This window comes from Anticarsia gemmatalis, chromosome 4 (genome assembly GCF_050436995.1).
Source record: "Anticarsia gemmatalis isolate Benzon Research Colony breed Stoneville strain chromosome 4, ilAntGemm2 primary, whole genome shotgun sequence".
Classification (NCBI taxonomy): Eukaryota; Metazoa; Arthropoda; class Insecta; order Lepidoptera; family Erebidae; genus Anticarsia; species Anticarsia gemmatalis.
The window spans coordinates 7,042,996-7,064,093 of record NC_134748.1 but is presented as its reverse complement, the minus strand read 5'-3'; the positions used below and the strand labels follow the sequence as shown (position 1 = coordinate 7,064,093).

The following is a 21,098-nucleotide window of genomic DNA, read 5'->3' as shown; positions in this document are numbered from 1 at the left end:
AAGTTATAAGAATGTTTTTGACACGAACTCATCATGCGCAAGTTATCTGAATTGATACCGATCAAGACAAAATTAACAAAAGGCTTTTATTATTAGCGATTGATAGTGATCACATACCATTTAAAAAAAATACAAGTGGTAGAGTTAAAATGTTTGCCTAATAATGCCATTTTAGGCACTGGTAAAGACAGCTGTTACTTCATTTACGAGACTAGCTGTCATCTTTTTTCCTCAATTCCTCAAATATTAAATACCTATTCCTGTTCTCTGTAACAGGAGTGTACAAGCCCTTAGTCATCGCAGGTTTACAATATAAGGTGAATACGAAAATCCTTGGTGCGCGAAGCTGTCTGTCTGGTGTTTGTAGTGTGCGCAATGTCGATACGAACGAGGTGAGTCACCACCGACAGTCTGGTGCACACTTCACAGTCGTTCCTTCACTGCCCGTTCGTACGAACGTGCGCTTTTCACGTTTTTTCCAACATTTTCCTGGACACCTAAAAGCCTGTAAACCCCGTAAGTAAAACATATTATTAATTAGCGTATTATCCTTTATTTAATCTAGTAACTTGTTATTGAAAAGATGCAGCTGTGTACCCAATCATTCATTGTTTACTTTATCTAAAAGAAAATGTTTGTATGCGTTTCGTGAGTTATTATAATATGCAAAACATTGTGCAATTCACGTCCCAAAATAACTCAATTTGCCTGCATTATTTAATACTTAGTCTGAATATTTCAAGGATTCATTTTTATGTACTTCGTGGTATATTCATCGGTTATCTAAAGCCGGTGCTCTATGAAATTCAGAGGGTAGATTTCTAAGAGTTATTTTGAATGACTCATAAGGGAGTGGAAGTAAGTGACTGTCTTACCCCCGGTTTCTGAGCACATTTAGCGGTAGTTTATCTATTCAATAGCGTCAAAACTCATACAAAAAAAAACGTTATCAAATAGATAAACTACCGCTAAATGTACTGAGAAACCGGGGGTTAGATGATCACTATACAGCATGATAGTCAGCTGAGTACATAGCGGCATATGTTCTAAAGAGACATATGTATAAGACTATATGAATGAAGTAGTGTCAATTTTGCGAGAGCAGTCGACCTCGGCATACAAACATCGCGGGCGTCAAGACCCACCAACGCGTTGACCTAAAGGACCCTTTTTCGGAGATGACATAATTTATTCATTGTCATGTCTATAGTTTTAACTTAAGCTTATATAGTTTCTATGAAGTCATTTCTAATATTATTGAAATACCTTTATATGTTGAGGAAGGATATGATTTTATTTATTACTATTTACTAAGGACGATGTTTATAAATAGCAACTATTACCTGGATGTCGTTTAAGGTCGGTATGAATAATATTGTGGTTAACTAATGACGAATCCGTTAATAGGCTCACCTAATAGGGTATTGCGTTCAACTTTATTCGAAATAATTATAAACTAGTTACATACATAAATTACGAGTAACGAGGCAGCAGTGCAATTTTTGATAATCTTTTAATTGTTGTCCACAATTAGTATTTTAATAAGTCAATTTAATTAAAATATTTTTATTAAATGTCCTTATCCCTTACCTGTAAATAAATTGAGAAATAGCTTAAATATTTTAATATAAATTGTGGCTATATTGAGTGTAGCGGATGCAGTAATCAGATAAAACATGCTTCGTTTATTGTTCCTTAACAATCACACTCATAAATGCAGCGGTAGCGGCGAGCGTACAATGAGCAACAGAATATTGAGTTCGCTGGTCAATTTGATTAATTAATCAACAATACTCTTAATTACTAATGGTATAGAAAGTACCCCTTATTTCATGCTAAAGATTTCCCTGCACGGAATTTTGAACCTTATGATTCTTGTCATCTTTTGGGTAAATAGTGAGAATAGTTCAGACGATAGAGCATATATTCGGTTGTATTTCAGTGAGGCAGGATGTCGCACACGGTGACCATCACGAGGACGACGGTGGCGTCCTCGGGCACGGCGGTGTTCATCAACAGCAACTATTTATGCACTACGCCTGGACTCCTCAAGCTCGCACAACTGGTGGGTACTACTCAAATACTTTTATTTCTGGAGATATATTAAGTTGCATACGCACTCTACGATTCCCTAACGGTTATTCAAATAAATCCATTTCATTTCCACGATTTAGATGGTAAAGTTCAAACCTGGAAGAGTCGCACCTAACAGAACGCGAGCTACAATTTTTACTCGATTGTGATTGTTATATTGTTAAGTTTTATGTGAGTGCGAAGCTTTAAACATTAAGATTGCCTAGTTACCTGGTGAAAAATCAAAAAGTAGCGCTTTCTTATGGCGCGTACACCCGTGCCTACTTAGTTTCACCACGGACTATTGTTATTATTTAAATTATCATCATTTATGTTAGTAAATGATGAGGAATTACGTTTCGGGTAAAACAAAAGATAGTGGACAGTTAATACAACTGGCCATTGAGAAAACCATCTCCAATTTTTACCTTGAATTAAAAACTGTTGACGCTCATGGTGTAATCAACTCTATTTCCTGCCGCCTCCAGATATTTTGATCCAGAGAGCAGTGTAACCTAGTTTCAGTCACGTAAATATCTCTCTTGTGCAACGTATAAGCGTATCAAGAGGCTCTTAAAATATTAACATCTCGCGTAAAACCAGAGTTTTAGTACCAATGTGTTTATTACTGAAACGTAAAACTTTTCACTACAAATATGTTTTTTCAGAACACCTTTTAAATATGCACATTATTCATTATTAAGAAGTCTATAAAGTGCAATCTCTGTTTTGAAACTTAGTTCATCGATAAACTGAGATAAGAGAAAAATCTTTTATTCATATTATATTTTGTTTAGACGAAATCCTTAGCTTACAAGGTCCTGTCTGCTTAAAATTACAATAGATGTATTTAGTGTCGTTTTCCGTCCGGTGTTCTTCGAACTTGGTCGCGATGACATCACCTATGACGTCACTCTGTGTTATTGAACTAAGAGTATATTAAAATATACATTCTTGTTGATATTTCAGTTAAGTGATCTATCTTTACAGAGTGACTCATCGATGCACGTACCTACGTTCTACTCAATTACTTCTCGTTACTGCATTTAGAACAATGATCACTTTTATGGTAGCGCATTAATTGATACCATGGAGGTCTCAATTAACGAATTGCTCAATGCTAAGTATTTGAGAGTGTCATCTTTATTTTAGGTAGTAAACAGTTAGCATTGCTTGATGAATAATGTGTACATACATTATTAAACTTTGTTTGTGTTATTTATTAACCACTGATAAAATCCTAATATTGATCAAGCCAGGGGCCTTACGTTTACCAAGTTTGTGTCTTAAACTCTAACACAAAAAGTACTGGTTAGAGATTATACACTACTAGCTTTGCCCGTGACTTCGTCCGCGTGGTGACTTTTGGTGTCAAAATGAAAAAGTACGAATTTATCAAAATTCTTTCTTAGCGGATACCTACATCATAACATCTGCCTGCACGCCAAATTTAGCTTGATCTGTCCAGTGGTTTGGGCTGTGCATTGATAGACAACTATGTCAGTCAGTCAATCACTCAGTCACCCTTGAGTATATGTATATAGATATAGTAGCGTCAAAAATGTTTCTTAATAAATGCACGCTATTTTCCATGAAGGTGAATCTTTCTCCGACCTCGGCTTTTACGAGGCAATCGTGACTTCATACATGCGGGTTATTCTCGGAGTACCAAGAATAAACAAACGTTCGATGATTTGCACCGCCAAAGTGCGTCGGAACAATTGTTTGTATATTTAAAGAGGCTTGTTGATTGTATCAGGAAAATCCTTTCTGGTTAACCCAAACCTTGTAAAATTGTGCATTGTAAATTGTAATTCTTGTCAGTACAGGAAGGTATTTACCACTGATTCTTCGTGCAAAAGAGAAGTTATGATGTTGATTCATAACTTTAGAACTACCTTAGGACATGCAGTTTTACAAGTAGGTACATCATCTAAATTCATTTTGAATGAATTCTTAAATTCGGGATACCATTGCTCAGCAGTGGGACAATCCAGTAGTGGGTTAAGAAAAAAATCGTAAAATACCACTGATCTATTTTTAGTTAAGGATGCTGTAGTGTAATCACTTAATCGTATATTTTATAACTACAACAATCGTAGAATAATAATTATTCATCTCTCTATTCACAAGTCAGCAAGATTTATTATAAACGTTTATTCTATTCATCTCGTAATAAGTTGGTTAAACAAACTGTAAGAGTAACAAGAATAAGACAATTTTATCCTATTTACTTTAATTTTCTTAAAAAAACGAAAGGATATTCTTAAGTTTACTGTATTTTATTGTTTTACAATTTCAGTTGTTGGGTGCAGCGTGTGTGGGCGTGGTTGGTTACTACATAGACCATGGCTACGCGTACACCGCGCGAAGCAACCAGAAGGCCGAGCTGTTTTACTTGCTGATAGCCGTCGCCTTCCTCATAGGCACCTTCTGTCTGCTCACCTCCTGCCTCGTCTCCTTGTCAACTGCTTCTATGATCTCAAAAACTATTTATGTAAGTATGAGTACGTTACGACTTTCAACTTTTTTTTTGCGTCTGGAAAATGACATACATAGCGACTAAAAACCTGACGGTGTTCCTGCCGCGGTCACCAGAAGGTGGCCAGGACGCGGTACCCCCAATCGGATACTCCGCGTCCCATATATTACCCTAATAAGGCTTTCTTGCCCGATTATATTATCGCGCGGCTTCGTTAGTGGAAATATTTTTTTAACTACTTTCTTCGTATTTTCTCTCTGTGTAAACCTTCCCCGTGCAATTAAAGAAAATATAACAAAAGACCCAGTTTGGTTGAGCCGTTCTCGAGATTTGCGCTTAGCAACACATTATAAGATTATCGGCTGTTATTATTGAATCTATCTGACTCTTCAAGAGTTTTCTTTGTAGCGGTCATGTGCTCACAAATACACGCTTTAGGTATTTGCTCTCATTACTTACACAACGGGCGAAAGGTCAAGCGAAAACACGGCTGTACATACCTATTCCAATACAAGTACACGGTACATTTATATAAATAGCAGGTTACCGCGTATTGGTCAAGGTGGTCGCCTCTACCATTGATAACTACGAGTGTCAAAGGACATGCATTCCGACGTGAACATATTAATGATCCATAGAAAGTCGTTTCGTGTTTGTACTTACCCCCGGTTTCTGAGTACATTTAGCGGTAGTTTATTTATTTAATAGCGTTTTTTGCATGAGGTTAGACGCTATTGAATAGATAAACTACCGTTAAATGTACCTCAGACACCGGGGGTTAGTGTTGTTTTGCAAAATCTTTTGCGTCTAACGGAAGACTTTGTTAAGACTGAATAGGAAGTACAAATATGAACGTATAGCATGCTCGTAATTTATTTAAAGGATGCACATATACAATATCATCGATTTTTTTAAGACTATTTATTATAGCAGCATTAGTGTTAATGGCGAAACTCAGGTGTATTTCATACACTTCTGTCTACACCTGCGGGCATAATAGGCGTGATATTATGTATGTATGTATTTAAGTTAATTAATCTTTCGTCAATGTTTCAGGAGGTGATATACCACGGCGTTGCATTTATACTGTACCTGAGTGCTGGTCTCACACTCCTTATTGAAGTCAACCATCAGAAGAGCTACTACCGGTCAGACTACGACCCCTATCTAGCTGCAGCGGTATGTATCAACAAACTACCTTTATTTTAAAAATCATTTTTTTATACTGCTTTATTAATAAACGCGGTAATATGTCAGAGTAGTTGATCCCTGTTTTGTCTCTCTCACTGACGGGGAGTTTCAAAGGCGATAGAAAGAGACAAAATATGGAATAATAGTCCAAACTTAGACTGGTACGGACTTGGAAGCACCGTTTCATCAACAAATTTTTCATACTAGAATAGGTTCTTAAAACCTAACTTAAAAGATTATACTAGTCTATTATTTTTTTTACTATTATTCACTCAGGCGAGCGCTCTTAGTTTAGAAACGTTAATATACTAAATTCACTAAATCATATTATTAATATCGTATGCTGTAACCGTAAATATTACTTCAAGATAAAACAAGTTACTACAATATGTACCGGTAAGGTGCAACAAAATATTACTGTTTTTACAATGTTTGTCAACTTGTTAGTCAGAAAAACAAGTCACGTAGTAACTGAGGGGGAAAATGTCATGTTTTGGCCTTTGACTAAACTGCTGTTATTTACCTACTTAACTATTGGTATTCATCATGAATACTTGGAAACATGCTCATGGATGATTAAACCTTCAGTTATTTGATATAAGTTTCCTTATCGTAACTTAGTTATTTATAATGCATGCATAAAACTACCAAGACTTTGCACTACTATACATGTATAATTAATTTCCCCAGATACAAAATTGTTATTGTGTTATACTACAAAAAAAATAACTTAAAAAATAAAAAACGGGTAATTGAAAAAGGAACAAAAGAATATCTAGCGCGATTCTTTACCTCTTTTGACTTTTGACAACCGGCTAGCTATTGATGAATTTTATATAAGACTAGCTGACCCGCGCAACTTCGCTTGCGTCACATTAGAGAGAATGCGTCATAATTTTCCCCGTTTTTGTAACATTTCTCGTTGCTACTCCACTCCTATTGATCGTAGCGTGATGATATATAGCCTATAACCTTCCTCAATAAATAGGCTATCTAACACTGAAATAATTTTTCATATCGGATCAGTAGTTCCTGAGATTAGCGCGTTCAAACAAACAAACAAACAAACAAACAATCGAACAAACAAACTCTTCAGCTTTATAATATTAGTATAGATTCTGATGAGCGCCTCTAACGGGTGCCGTAGGAACTATTTTTGCAGTACATTTTAAATGTCACTCTGGATACACGGAAGTACCGACTAAACAGAATCGCGCTACAGATTTTCATCCTAAACATCTCGATAGTTAGCCAGTTTTCAATAGTCGATAGTGGTAGGAAATCGCGCTACTACTAAAGTAAAGAATTTGGCATTAATTAAAATGATCAAGATTTATTATTTAATGCATATCGAATATAATCTTTAAAATATGTGACTGTCATGCAAAATATTATCGAACTAACTCACGTTTTTCTTAAAGAACATTGTTACAATAACATGTTACGATAAAACGCAGAGATAATTTGATGTGCAGTAAGATATCGCATGATAACGAAAGGCAATGTGTTATTGCTCGCTCCGTTTCTATGTGATTAAGGTACAATGTTTATTATCTAGGTAATATGGTTATATTGCATGTAATCTGAATTAAACTAATCTTCTAGACATAGTGAACTATTTTTGTTAAGATATAAAATAGTAACAAAGAACTTACGTTCAAATAACTAGTTTACAAAGGTAAACTAATTACAAGGACCTTTGTAATTTGGTTTACAAAGGACGAAACAAGTTGTAATGCAATTTTTCTTATTAACTTGTATAACTTCTTATAAATGTTGCTTTCGGAGCAGTGGTAGCTGATTGGTTAAAGAATTCGACTGCCTTGCAAGTGGTTGAGAGTTTCAACCCAAGGCAACTAACGATTTTTCGAAGTGATGTTTGTAATAGAAATAATGATTATTTCTACCCATCATAATAATCATTTGTTTTAACGTTGAATGAAAACGTCGTGGTGAAACTTGCATACTTGAGGGTTCTTTAAAACGTTTGCCTCGCATATCACCGACATAGAACAGTTGTAAATTGGAGAACATTTTCTCTACAATGTACATAAAATATGTAGATGTAATAAGAAATGATTATTAACCGTTAAAGATTAAATAGAATTAGCAACACTACTAAATCAACTATTTTCTATGACTTTTTAAATATTATTATTATTTAATTTTACATATTTGTGGACTTATTTCTAAAATGTATGGCGTGTGTGCTGTGCGCTGAAAATAAACAAATTTCCTTTCTTTCTTTACCGAGTACATTAATTGATTTGTGATTGAATTGTTTCAGATAATGGGTCTCGTAATGGCTGCCCTGTATCTGCTGAGCACGTTCTTGGCAAACCGTCAGTATCGTGGCATTTAACTCCTGCACTAATTAACTGACTGTTCAGCTCATCGATGTATTTTATTAGTACTTAGTACTCTTTATACAAATGCCAGGTTTTAGTTTTAAGTTTCGATGAAGAACTTTATATAACGAAAATAAAATAGAAAAAAGAAAATAAAATGTACAATTTTGTACCGTAAATGAAGGAATTACGTAAAAATTCCTATGAATATAGGACATTAAAATCAGATTTATTTATAAAACAAACTATGTTTTTAAATCTTATTTTTTTACATAAAGTTATAACTTTCATAGACGCTGTAAAATATAGAAAAGGACACAAATATATTTTCGATGTATTATTACAGAATTATATCCGTGCCTAATAAAATAGTCTATTGTTCTGTATCCATTGCATTTGAAAATCCATCCATTAATAATGCTTTATTGTATATTGAGAATTTGTATATTCGTCTTCCACTGGCCTACAATTTTATAAAATAGAGGTATAAATACGCATCAGATTTAAAGAATATTAAAATAAAAATGACTTTATCTAAAACATGTTAATTGTTCGATATCTAATGTCGATAAAATAAAATAATCAGAATTGATTTCATAATAAGTTTGAAAACTTCCTGTAATATATAATGCACTATATTATCTACAATCTCTCACTATATTACCTATATTATTTAAAATAGATTTATTTTAAGCTAGTCAATATTATAATTTATTTCAGTTATAGAGGAATATTTTATTTATTTGTGACTTGGTATATTAGTCTAACGTAAAAATTTAACTTATTATTTGATTTAATATATTTTGAATCTGTTTTTATTTATAATAATTTTATTTTTATCACTAAATGAATGCGGAAGAGATATCAGTCAAAAAAACTTGCATTTAAAGTTAATATATTATATCTGTTGACGATGAAGATTATTCTTATCGTATGAACTAATTAAACAATTGATTGCGTTGTGCATTTTTGTAATAAATAATAAGTAATTTATTTTTTGATGAACTGTTAATATTTTTACGATGAGATTAAATAAAAAGAAACAAATATACGGTGAAACACGCAAGTATATCATAAATTGATGTATTTTTGAACTTTTATTACGCTTTGGTTTGCAGACGGCCGATTTATTATAATAAATATTTTATGAACTGTGTTTACGTACGCAAACCAGACAGCGAGATCTATATTAAATCTGTGTTCAAACTGGTGATGTATATCATGATATTTGCTTCATTTTTTTAAAAGAATAGTTTTTGTACCAAACCGGACTTCGGGTGAAAAAAAAGAAAGATTATTTCTCATTTGCATACAAATTTCCAGTCTTTAGGTATTGTGTGAGTTACATTTATATCTAACGTGAAATACCTGTTGCAAAAGAATCACAAAAATAATACATGATTTCGTCTTTTTGTGTACTTATTAATTATGAAACTTATATAGTAGATTCATAATATAATGTATAATTTAAGTATAAGTGAAAAGTTTTATATCGATATTCCTGTTTTTGAAGCATTTTTAAGTACTCAGCCTGTCCGATGTAGAGATATAATAAATGTTTTTACTTTTGAAGATCTGCAGTTTTATTTACCAGGTAACAATTTAATACTCAACATGAATTTATATATGCTTCCTCCACAGATTTGCTGACATAAAAATAAAGTTGCCTAGTGTGATTTTGCAAGCGCTAGATCACGATTCAATTATATCAATATCATTTTCGATAGGTAGACGAACTCAATATTTGTAATTAGCCCCATATGTGCGCACCTTTACTGTTCCAAACAAAAGAATAAGGTCAATGAGTGTAAATAATATCCCGAAATAGGAATCAACCCTCCCGTCGCGAGTGCGTCGCTCTATTTTTATAATTAGGCGCACACGCAGCGCGCGGGCACGCGACACATTCAAAATTGTCTCAACTTTACTCTCGGTAACACACTCCTGTTTCATCCAAGTTCAAATTTATTACATTTACTATTTTTTAAGTTGCCAATAGAGCCTAAATATTTGATCTACTTTTGCGATAAAATAAATAGAACAGAGTTCGTTGAACGCGCTTCCAAACAACTAAAAACTACGCGAAAGTCTAAAAATATTTTATTATGAGTAATACTGACCGTGTAAGAGGATTGAACTCTCCCTTATTTCCTGTCTAGAGACTGAATGGGATGTTCTGTCGAAGTGTGTAGTGGTTCGGGACGGTACTGAAGTGTAAAGTGAAAATTCTGTGAAGAAAATATGACCCGTGGCCCGACGATAGTGCGCGTAGCACCGAGTGGAGGTGGGGGCGGTAAAGGCATCAAGTGCTGCTGCTGTCGATGCTGTGAATGCCTTAATCTTGGATACCTGACCACTCATCATGGACTTATAAAGCTGGCTGAAGCTGTAAGTAGCCTTTTTTTTCGTCTGGAAAATGCATTACTGCATGTCCCGCTCCACTATACGGGAGGGAGCGGGGGTCTGTCGGGCTCTCCCGCCGGCGTTCCGGCCTTAAATTGGGCATACCGACTAAAAACCTGACGGTGTTCCTTGAACGGTCACCATAAGGTGGCCAGGACGCGGTACCTTCAATCGGATACTCCGAGTAAATAGCCTAGTCTAACAGTTTTTATTTATATCTTTTGAAAAGACGATGCAGTGTTTGTCGTTTTTTTATTTGCAATATTTATATTGTCGATTTGTGTACTTTGTTCATTTTAAAAGTAGGCGTATGACAGATTAACTTTGATATGTGTATTTTTATAGAATTGAGTCTACAAGTGATTGCGATTGATAATTATATTATGGCCTGGCAGATTTAGTTTGAGAACAATAGGATAAACAGACAATACATACATGATAATAAAATGTATTCCGATCCAGTCTTATCTGTTTATTTTTTTTATACATTGGATTTTGAGAACGGTATCTACTATTAAAATAAAAATTACTCAATTATGCTTTATGTTCCTGCGTTAAATGCATTTTATGCTTACCAAGTAAAGATTCTTAGATCCAGAATAATATGTTGAGAAGAGTAATAAACGATTTTCGTTTTTTGACTAGCTCTATGTCCTCTACCAAAGTAGTGATGAATTTTTTGTTACTTTCATCGAAAATCAAGCGAATATGTCTGATTGGGAGTTATCTATGAAATTGTCATCGTATATGTTCAGTTTTATTCAGATCTTCAGACCTACCCCTCTCTATAGACTGTTGCAGACATACATATGTAGGTATAAACTATTGCAGACTTGTTTCATCATTTTCAGAAATGGGTCATTACCCTTCATAGCTGGCAAATTCATTAGTAGCTGTGTTTAGTCATAAATGCCATTAACAAAACGTATGCAAAGTATGACGAGACATTCGTATTAATCATAATTATCTTACATCTAAAAGACTATTGATTTGAATGAGGTTGCAATCAAATCTATTGAGAGGAAAATGACTGGTGAAATTTATTTAAGGTCTGGGAAAGAAAAACTTTAAGCGATCTTTAGTATTACTGGACCCAGACACAATACGAAAAGACAGAACTTTATAACTAATCAGTACATTTATCCGATTAGATAGACTATTAAAATGAATCAAATGACTATGAAAACATCGTAACATATGAGTAAACCTTTAAAAATGCGCACATATGTATTTTAGATCTCGTTTGATAATTAGACAATTATCAACATTTCAACAACATTACTATACAAGTTAGTAGTAGTAAGTTGTTACAAGCACTTTTAGCTCTCGCTTTAAACCAAAGGATATACATATAAATAATACCTACAAACCAGCCAAAACAAGTATTTGTGGATCCCACAAATATTTGTTACTTGTCGCAGTCTGACTCCCGAGTGCACCACGGCGGCTTTCAGATTTTGTCCGATAAATTACTTATGAAAATGAATTAACATATACTTTTCCAAATACAGATGTTAGGTGGTCTATGCCAGAGTCTGCTGGTGAAGTATGGCATGTCAGAAGCCAGTAGTATGGGTTCGGCGTTCCACGGCTTCCTGACGACGGCCTCCGCGTGCCTCCTCACCACGGCACTCCTCATCGCCTGCTACGTGCTCTCCTCAAACACACAACAGCTTATACGACAGTCCATCTTCGTAAGTATTGCCTAAAACTTAGGACTTTTCGATAATTTTAATATCTACATTCATTGCAAAGGTGAATTTGTCATATTTTTTTCCAAGGGACGAAAAACGTCATCTTTTCTTTATGAAATTCACACTGAAGTTGTGAAAGAAAAAGAAAACAAGTAGATTTTTGAGTAATAATTATTTTATGTTAATGAAAAGGTTTCGTGTTAATTTTATTTTTGTTGTTTTCTCACGTCACGTAAGCTTTGCATAGAAAAACAACAATCATCCTTTTGTTATCTCCTTAGGAACCAACAACTTCTTTCATATGGCATCAAAATACGTGGCTATTTTATTTATAGACACAAATGTACGCATTTATGTACCTAGTGTCGTAATTCGCGTGCAATATCTCCTGGATCTAAGATGGAATTACTAGATAGTTATAATTAAACTGATTACATATATTAGTCACGCCCATCCTGCATCGTTGGTTGAAATGTCACATGATGATTATATTGGTGTTCGATCATTACACGTTTATATTAAGACAGTAGCGCCATTTAATTAGCACAAGAATAATACTTTATTCAACGAATTACGGACTTATGGTTTTCTAAAATATTAAAGCTTTTAACAAATAGGTGTTGGGTTTTGTATACTTGTCTATTTGAGATTCGTTGCTTACGATAATAAAGTAAAATTCAGCTTATTGCATAGTTAAACAGCTTTTGTAGATTATTACAGTAAAATACCTAAACCATGAAAACTATGATGATGACTTTAGATTACCGCAAATTAAGGGCCCGTTTCACGGCTTATGGATGTCGTACAGCGTATGCGATAGATAAAGAGACAAGTCAAATGTGAAGTAAATGTATAAAAATATCTGTCAATATTCCACTGGATAAGCTATCCGACACTTATCCAGTGGTGGTGAAACCTTATAAGGTGCGATTTTTAACATTTCTTTTTATGTGATTTCCATGAATGATGCGATAATTAAGTGACAGTAAATTTATGAAAAAATCTGTCTATATTCCACGCTAGATAATATCTATCCGATGCTTATCCATAAGTGGTGAAACTGGCTATAAAATTGCAATATTTACCATTTATTTTTATGTGATTTCCAGGAGTTCATGTTCAACGCAGTGGCTTGTTTCCTGTACCTGTCTGCATCTTCGTACATGGGTGTTGCCGTGAACATCTACTTGTACCCGAGATACGCACTCGTTAATATGTACGCCGCATACCCGGCTATGACCGCCGTCTATGTAAGTTACAAACAAACCAACATGATAGGAAAACTGTGCTGTATTTCCTTAGTACATAGACTTGACTAAGAGCTGATTTATCTAGAAGATTTTTATTTAAATTATTATTTAAAAAACAACTCCCGCATTAGGGACTGCTCTTGTGTCGCCAGGACTTTTACAAACATAAAAACAACGGACACAGAATCTTTATAAACAGTACTGAGATTACGACCCTTTGACATAAGAGAATCTTATGAAATCCAGGAAACAGAATAGTATCCTGTTTTCTATTAGAAATTGAAACAATTATTTTTTACTTAAAAAGTTATGCCTGCATGTCAAGCAATCAACTTTGACATGCAGGAGTCATCGACCCATAGCACTATCTATCTCTTTGAATATGGAATACTACTGTTACTGCATGTTTATGGAAAGTAATACATGTAAAAATAATTCCAGAAAATACAGTAGAAGCCAATTTAATGGACAGAGGAAATGAGACCATCCATGAAAAAAATACATATATGTATGTCGCACTAATAATACAATAGTGTACCTAACTCAAAATACATCGACACAACTTCAGACATACCACTATAATAACAATACCATTTTTTATTTATTTATTAATAACAAAATAATCTCTTCTATTTCTTTTTTAAAACACAACGAGCATTTAGTTTTTTGTACCCATAATAAGGAGTGATAAACAAGTTCGACTGCCTCCGTGGCGCAGTGGTTTAGGTCGCCACGCCGATACCACTGCAACGGGAGGTCGTGGGTTCGATTCCCACACGGAGCAATTATTTGTGCGATCCACAAATAATTGCTTCGGGTCTGGTTGTGCTTTGTGTCCGTTGTTTGTATGTTTGTAAAAGTCCCCGCGACACAAGAGTAATTCTTAGTGCGGGAGTTGTCTTTTTAAATAAAAAAAAAAGTTATTCGTCGATTCTGATAAAAGTTGTATTTTGAGTCGCATCACTATTGTATTATTAGTGCGATATGTATATTCATAAATTGAGATAAGGCATCATATGGTGTTTCGGCACGAGGGCTATGTCTTAAAATAAAAAGCAATTAAAAACGTATAATAATGTTTTATGGACTCTGTACGAGGATTCACAAAATCACATCCTATTGAATGCTCAAAGTTCATTTCAAAACTAACCTTAAAATACCCAATATTATCTTATCTTGATTGTAATTGATAAAAACGTTATCATTCTATACCTTTCGAGCGAGCATTAACATAACAATAACGATTATGAACTACTTGGAAACTGATTTACCGGCTCAATACAAAGTTATCAATGGCTTTACTATAGAATTGCTTTGAAATAGTGGGATTACGGATTTATATATCATTATTAAATTATTATGATTTACTTTGATAATATATTATAATTAATAAAAGGAATTATTATATTAATAATAAAAGGAAAAGCTGGAAGCTTTTTCACTTCCAATTTAGATTTGTCAAGATTGTGTATAGAAAATTATGTATTTTGTGTATAGAAAAGATTTTATTACAAGTTCATACATACTATAATGCGAGAAGACTTTTTCTTCGACCTAATATTTTCGTATTTTGTTAGTTACGATAACTACACTTACCTATGTAAAGAATGACATGTTGAACATTTTAGCTATCTTGATCTGTTATTTTACTCAATTGAACTTTATTTTCAGTACATTGGAGTTGTAGTCGGGATCCTACACGGAGTGGACGCCTATTTGTCATACAAGTACCACAAAGGATATCGATAAACTGAACACGAAGAAACGACATATCGAAACGAATCAACGTTTAACTAAAACCATGACTAATTTACCAAATGTGTAACGCTTCATTCCAAGAAATTGTGCCTTACCTTCTTAATATTACAGCTTTACGTGTTTTTCAACGTTTAATATTAGTTTTAAGTATTTGTAATAATAATGTCTTATATTTTAGGGGGATTTAAACGATGATTTAAATGATTTATTACATGTAATGTTCACTTAAGCATAGATTCCCAGTGGGGGTGATAGTACCCCTTTGCAGAATCTGGTAATATTGCGTGGCGAGTGGTAAAAAAGAAATATAGCATTAGTATAACTATGCACTTCTTAGTAAAGGGGGCGGTAATCTATCAAAGGTTAGGAATCTATGACTTTAATATAGTTTAACTTAATAAATAATTCATGTTTAGTTTTTTGACACAAACCGTTCACGCAAGTCGACTCGAACGTTAACCCCTTCATAATATAAGATATTCTTATTGCAAAATTCTAATTAATAAGTATTTGTATCGTGATGAATACGAAAAATAAAGCATTTATGTCATTTATTTTCTTAAATTAATTGTTTTATTTTCTAAAAACCTTTACATCATGCCTTTATTACCATATAGCACTCATCCTTTAGTGCTTATAAACGATATTGTTCTCCACTATTAAAGGACACAGTGTAGTTTCTAGTAGGTATCTGTTATTGAACTATGCGATGTTTATTAACAATAAACTTTTATGATCACGATTACTGATTAATAGCTGAATAATAAAATGTTTACTTGTATAGATAACGTGTTGGGATTGTTTGTACTCTGTTAAATGAATATTGAATATAAATGCCTTACGATTAAAAATAATCAAATATAATTTGATTGAGATTAAATAATTTTGAAGGTCTAGGTTATTATTTGATTAAAATTTGTATTGAGAATTGTGCTAAGCGAACAAGTACAGTATGATTTCACAGCTAACCTTTAGTTCACGTAAAAATATAATAGAGTAAGCTGAGTGGGATAAAGTTGCTGAATATCGATATTAAGAGTCGTGTTTAATCTATGATCTGTACTAATATTATAAAGCTGAAGAGTTTGTTTGTTTGTTTGAACGCGCTAATCTCGGGAACTACTGGTCCGATTTGAAAAATTCTTTCAGTGTTAGATAGCCCATTTATCGAGGAAGGCTATAGGCTATATATCATCACGCTACGACCAATAGGAGCAGAGTACCAGTGAAAAATGTTACAACAACGGGGAAAATTATGATTCTCTTATGTGACGCAAGCGAAGTTGCGCGGGTCAGCTAGTTTTTGTTATAAGCTAAGAGAGCTTAAAAAATATATAAAACGATTTTTGTTTTGTAGACTTTACTCTACCTACCGACTTCATATATTATTACCTTTGCTAGAATGTTCACAATTGACTAGGTATATTGCTCACAATTTAACTAGATACCTATCTGTACCTTTTTTCCTTGTCCTCTATCACTAGGATAAGGATATGCCTGCTAAGTACCAGTATACAATGTGTCTATGATGTTAAAAATGATGTGAAATGTAAGCAATCACGTATGTACTCGTATATAAACAATTTCAGGTAATAAATTGTCTAAAACTAGCAAAATCCTTCAAACAACTGAAAACGAAAACTGAAAGTTGCGTCATTTTAATTACAATCGTTATAATTTTTAGTCAGCGAGTTCAGACTATTGTGTAATCTTTCAAAAACAGTGTTATTCTCATGCGAAGTGTTTAAAGCGAAGGATTGTGATGTTAAAGCCAGGTGCCCACTGTGAGCGGAGCGGACTTATTAATAAAACTTCGTTAAACTCGCAAACTGCATACTTGTCCGGCTCACCGTTGGTTTCTCAGGTACATCTAACGGTCGTTTATCTCATATAAAAAACGCTATTGAATAAATAAACTACCGCAAAATGTACCAAACAGTCCGACTCACCCCTGGTTTCTGAGGTATATTTAATGGTAGTTTATCTAATCATTAGAGTTTAAACATATATAAAAAAAACACTATTGAATAGATAAACTACCGCTAAATGTACTCACACACCGGGGTTCAGTCCAACTATTTGTTGGTGGGAATAACTATGCAGTTTGCGCTTGCGAGTTTAACGGAGTCATCAGTGGGTCCGCTCCGCTCGCAGTGGGAACCATGCTTAAGTCATTGTTTAGTATTATTTAGCGACGTGCGCCGGAGTCGGTCGTACAGCCGTGATGCCGTGCCTGGTACGATCGTCGCGCGTCACCGCCGCCATACTGTGATAACAAGTTTTGTTCAACATGGATAATGGTTTAAAACGTATGTTAACAGTAAATTAGGTTATTTAAGTTAATAACATCAATGGGTTAAATTTATTACTTTTAAGTTAATATAAGTAGGTAACTAGCTTCTGCCCGTGATTCCGTCTGCATCAAATATTTTCCAGGATAAAAGTATACTTGGTTTTTATCTAGGTTACAAACTATTTGTATAGGTACCTACCTCATCAAAATCTGTTCTGTAGTTAAGGCGTTATTGTGTTTCGACATCACATTTATAGTATTACTAGCTGACCCGGGTAACGTTGTCTTGCCATATTAATTTTAAAAACAATTGTGTCGCTTAGGGGTATGAAAAATAGATTCTGAAACCTACTCAATATGCTCACAAAATTTCATGAGAATCCGTCAAGCTGTTTCGGAGGAGTACGGTAACTAACATTGTGACATGGAAATTTTATGTATAAGATTAGGAATTAAGATGCTCTCATGTGGGACTACCCACGATTAGCCCCATATAATAGGTGTGAAGTCAACGGATTAATACATAAATACTTGGCGGGTGTCGAATGTGTAGATGAAATCAGTCTCGACCAAGATAAAAAAAAAGTTCTGATATTTAAACGATTAGGAGCTTGTAATTTCAAAGGTTTCAGCGTATATACCTATTACATAATTGAATATTTGTTATTATTTACTGATATCAATTACATCACTAACCTTGGACCAGACAGTAAAACTGTCGTTACATGTCCAAGGCTATGATAAAATAAAAGAATTTGGGTAGTTTTTTACAATCTTATCAGAACTGGAGGGAATCACCTTTTTTATTTTACTTTTCAACAAAATGATTGTGATTGATTTTAAATACCTAAACGGCTACCGAATAACAGTCTTATAGTCAGTAAGATATAAACATGAAATATGTGCTACCCAATGAAAGTCTAGAAAGATCCTATGAATCAATTTCTTATAACAGCATGGCTTTGAAGTAATATTATTACTTTATACCTACCCACTCTATGAAATCTATACTAATATTATAAAGCTGAAGAGTTTGTTTGTTTGTTTGTTTGTTTGAACGCGCTAATCTCAGGAAATACTGATCCGATTTGAAAAATTCAGTGTTAGATAGCCCATTTATCGAGGAAGGTTTTAGGCTATATATCATTACGCTACGACAAAAACTAAACGACACTACGAAAAAATGTTACAAAAACGGGGAAAATTATGACCCATTCTCTCTTATGTGACGCAAGCGAAGTTGCGCGGGTCAGCTAGTATACAATATAAGTAGAAATAAGTTTTATTGCATTACTAATCGCAGAAACATGAAGTTACTAATCACGTAACCAATCTATTTATTACATGTTTCAATAGTTTGATATCAACTATCTTGTTCTTTGATGTTTTGTTAACAATCACTTGTGTCATGGTGCAATTTCAAGATTGTTCGCTTTTATTGAAACAAGTTGCACGAACAATGATTAGGCGATACTAACGACAATCACCTTTCGGAGAAGTGTAGGGCATTATGATGACGGCATTGCAATTATTATAACAGGTAATATTTTTAATGCTTATTTTTGAACAGTTGCTTAGTGCTTGCTTGTTTGGCTTCATCAAATTAAAAACCTTCCATTTCCATCAAAGTAGTAAGAATACTTGTAACATAAAGCTAGATGCACTTACCCCTGGTTGCTGAGGTACATTTAGCGGTAGTTTATCTATTTAATAACGTTTAAGCTCATATAAAAAACGCTATTGAATAGATAAACTACCGCTAAATGTACCTCAGAAACGGAGGTAAATACTGCAAAGAACACTGTCTGAATCCATCAAGGAGAATGCCCTTTCTTTACTAAGGTCACTTGCCACAAAACGGAAAAGAAAACCATCAACGCAAGGCCTAGTTGTTCGGAAATGGAAGCGGTTATCTGCGGCAACATAGCTTTACTTTCGTCACAGCTTTCGACATCCGGCGTGGTCTGGTGACGAGAAAGTGGGGCACAAAGGCAGGCCTCCCTACGCCCAATATTAATTATTTAATAACGGTACACCATATCTACTAGATGCATAGCACTTATCGCAAGTGCTAGTCAAACAGCCGGGTAATGTGTGAACCATGTATTGAGGTTACTGGGTGACAATTTCGAATTACGTGTAATTTACATATATGCCGTTAGTCTAAGAGACATCTGTATGAGATATCTTTCGCATATACTTGCTAACAATAGAACATGGATGTGCATTGCAACTAAAGATCGTCCGTCATTGCTATGTTTTTCGTTGCGGGCAAAGTCTATACAAATTTAGATGTCGGCATAGATGCAAAGAAAACGTCCGATGGAAAGATAATATTCGCAAAGATCTCTTGATTACTAGTTGACATAGTTGGGAGCCTGGAATACGCCTTCCAATCAGTCATTTTGTTGTTATCTTTTGAAATCTGGTGATTAAATCACGGATATAAGCGTCGTGACTGTGTTTGATCGACAGATTATATTTTAAACGATTATCAGATGATAAACGCAATAATGAGAATCATTAAGACGTTTTTATGAGTACATCTTAATGACATAACGAAAAAGTCGCAAACATAATAATATGCTTATCTTTAACTAAAAATAGTATGAGCATGCAATAGTAGAGTAGCTGCTAAATGCCTTTTCCTATTATCAACTGAAGAATAATAGTAATTAGTCGCCTAATTAGTCGCTAAGTACCTACATATAACAAGAAGACTTTAACAGGAAATGCAGGTAGATAACTAGAAAAGGTCGTTGAGAAACTAAAATTTCTGTAGACTTTTTTAAAGGGCCACATGATACGACGCAAGACGGTTTTGTTTTAAACTCTTATCTCAGGCAATAAAAGTTCCACCACTGCTCAAAAGTTTTCCATAGGGTAAAGACTAATTTACTAAAAAAAGCTTTCTAGTAAATTAATCCCTAATGCAAGTGCTTAATAAATTGTTAGACCTTTATCATGTGATGATAATATTTGTTCCACAGACTTTATATGTGTGAGGTATTGGTGTCAACTTACACGAACACTCATCTGTTCTTCAATTAAATATCAATTGTTTTACTTCTGGTATTGTTTTAAAAACAATTGACTTCAGTGTCTTTAACTAGACACCTGAGTGGAGCAACATAATATTATATACGTGATGTTTGTGTGCTTACAAAATAGAACAACGAAAATTAGAAATTCTTAACATTTAACAGAATTGACATAATTACATGAAAACCAACTAGTGTGTGTGCAAATTAGTGAAAATGATTACCCGATAGTTCATGCCCTTCCTATTGTTCTTACCTGACACATAATCTTAATTTATTGCTAATCTATTTTAAATATACATTAATAGTTTTTAACCGTGAAAGCGTAAAATACGCTCAGACACAGTTTATGCTCATTACTTTGTTACGTAGATACTGTTGATATAAATTAAATATGTGTTTTTATTTTGCTTGAATGCATTATTTTTCAAATAACAACTGATAAAGATGCTGTTCAAAATTGCGATAGCGGAATGTAATTAGGTACAATGTTTCAAGTAAACATCGTTACATATGTGCTAAAGTCGATTCGTTTTATTTCGCTAAGATATAAAATGTGTCTATG

At 33.9% G+C, this 21,098-nt stretch overlaps 2 protein-coding genes across 2 annotated transcripts; both read left to right on the top strand.

Annotated features, from left to right (window-relative positions):
* Positions 1-362: 362 nt before the first annotated feature.
* Positions 363-9,666, top strand: LOC142972365 (uncharacterized). The gene is made up of 5 exons (XM_076113424.1): positions 363-516; positions 1,943-2,065; positions 4,376-4,570; positions 5,612-5,734; positions 8,034-9,666. The coding sequence occupies exons 2-5, from the start codon at positions 1,952-1,954 to the stop codon at positions 8,106-8,108; spliced, it is 507 nt and encodes a 168-aa protein (XP_075969539.1). The 5' UTR covers positions 363-516; positions 1,943-1,951; the 3' UTR covers positions 8,109-9,666.
* A 351-nt stretch (positions 9,667-10,017) lies between these two features.
* sing (MARVEL domain-containing protein sing) lies at positions 10,018-15,685 on the top strand. The gene is made up of 4 exons (XM_076113970.1): positions 10,018-10,482; positions 12,009-12,191; positions 13,301-13,441; positions 15,113-15,685. Exons 1-4 carry the CDS (start codon positions 10,336-10,338, stop codon positions 15,188-15,190), a joined length of 549 nt encoding a protein of 182 aa, XP_075970085.1. The 5' UTR covers positions 10,018-10,335; the 3' UTR covers positions 15,191-15,685.
* Positions 15,686-21,098: the final 5,413 nt, after the last annotated feature.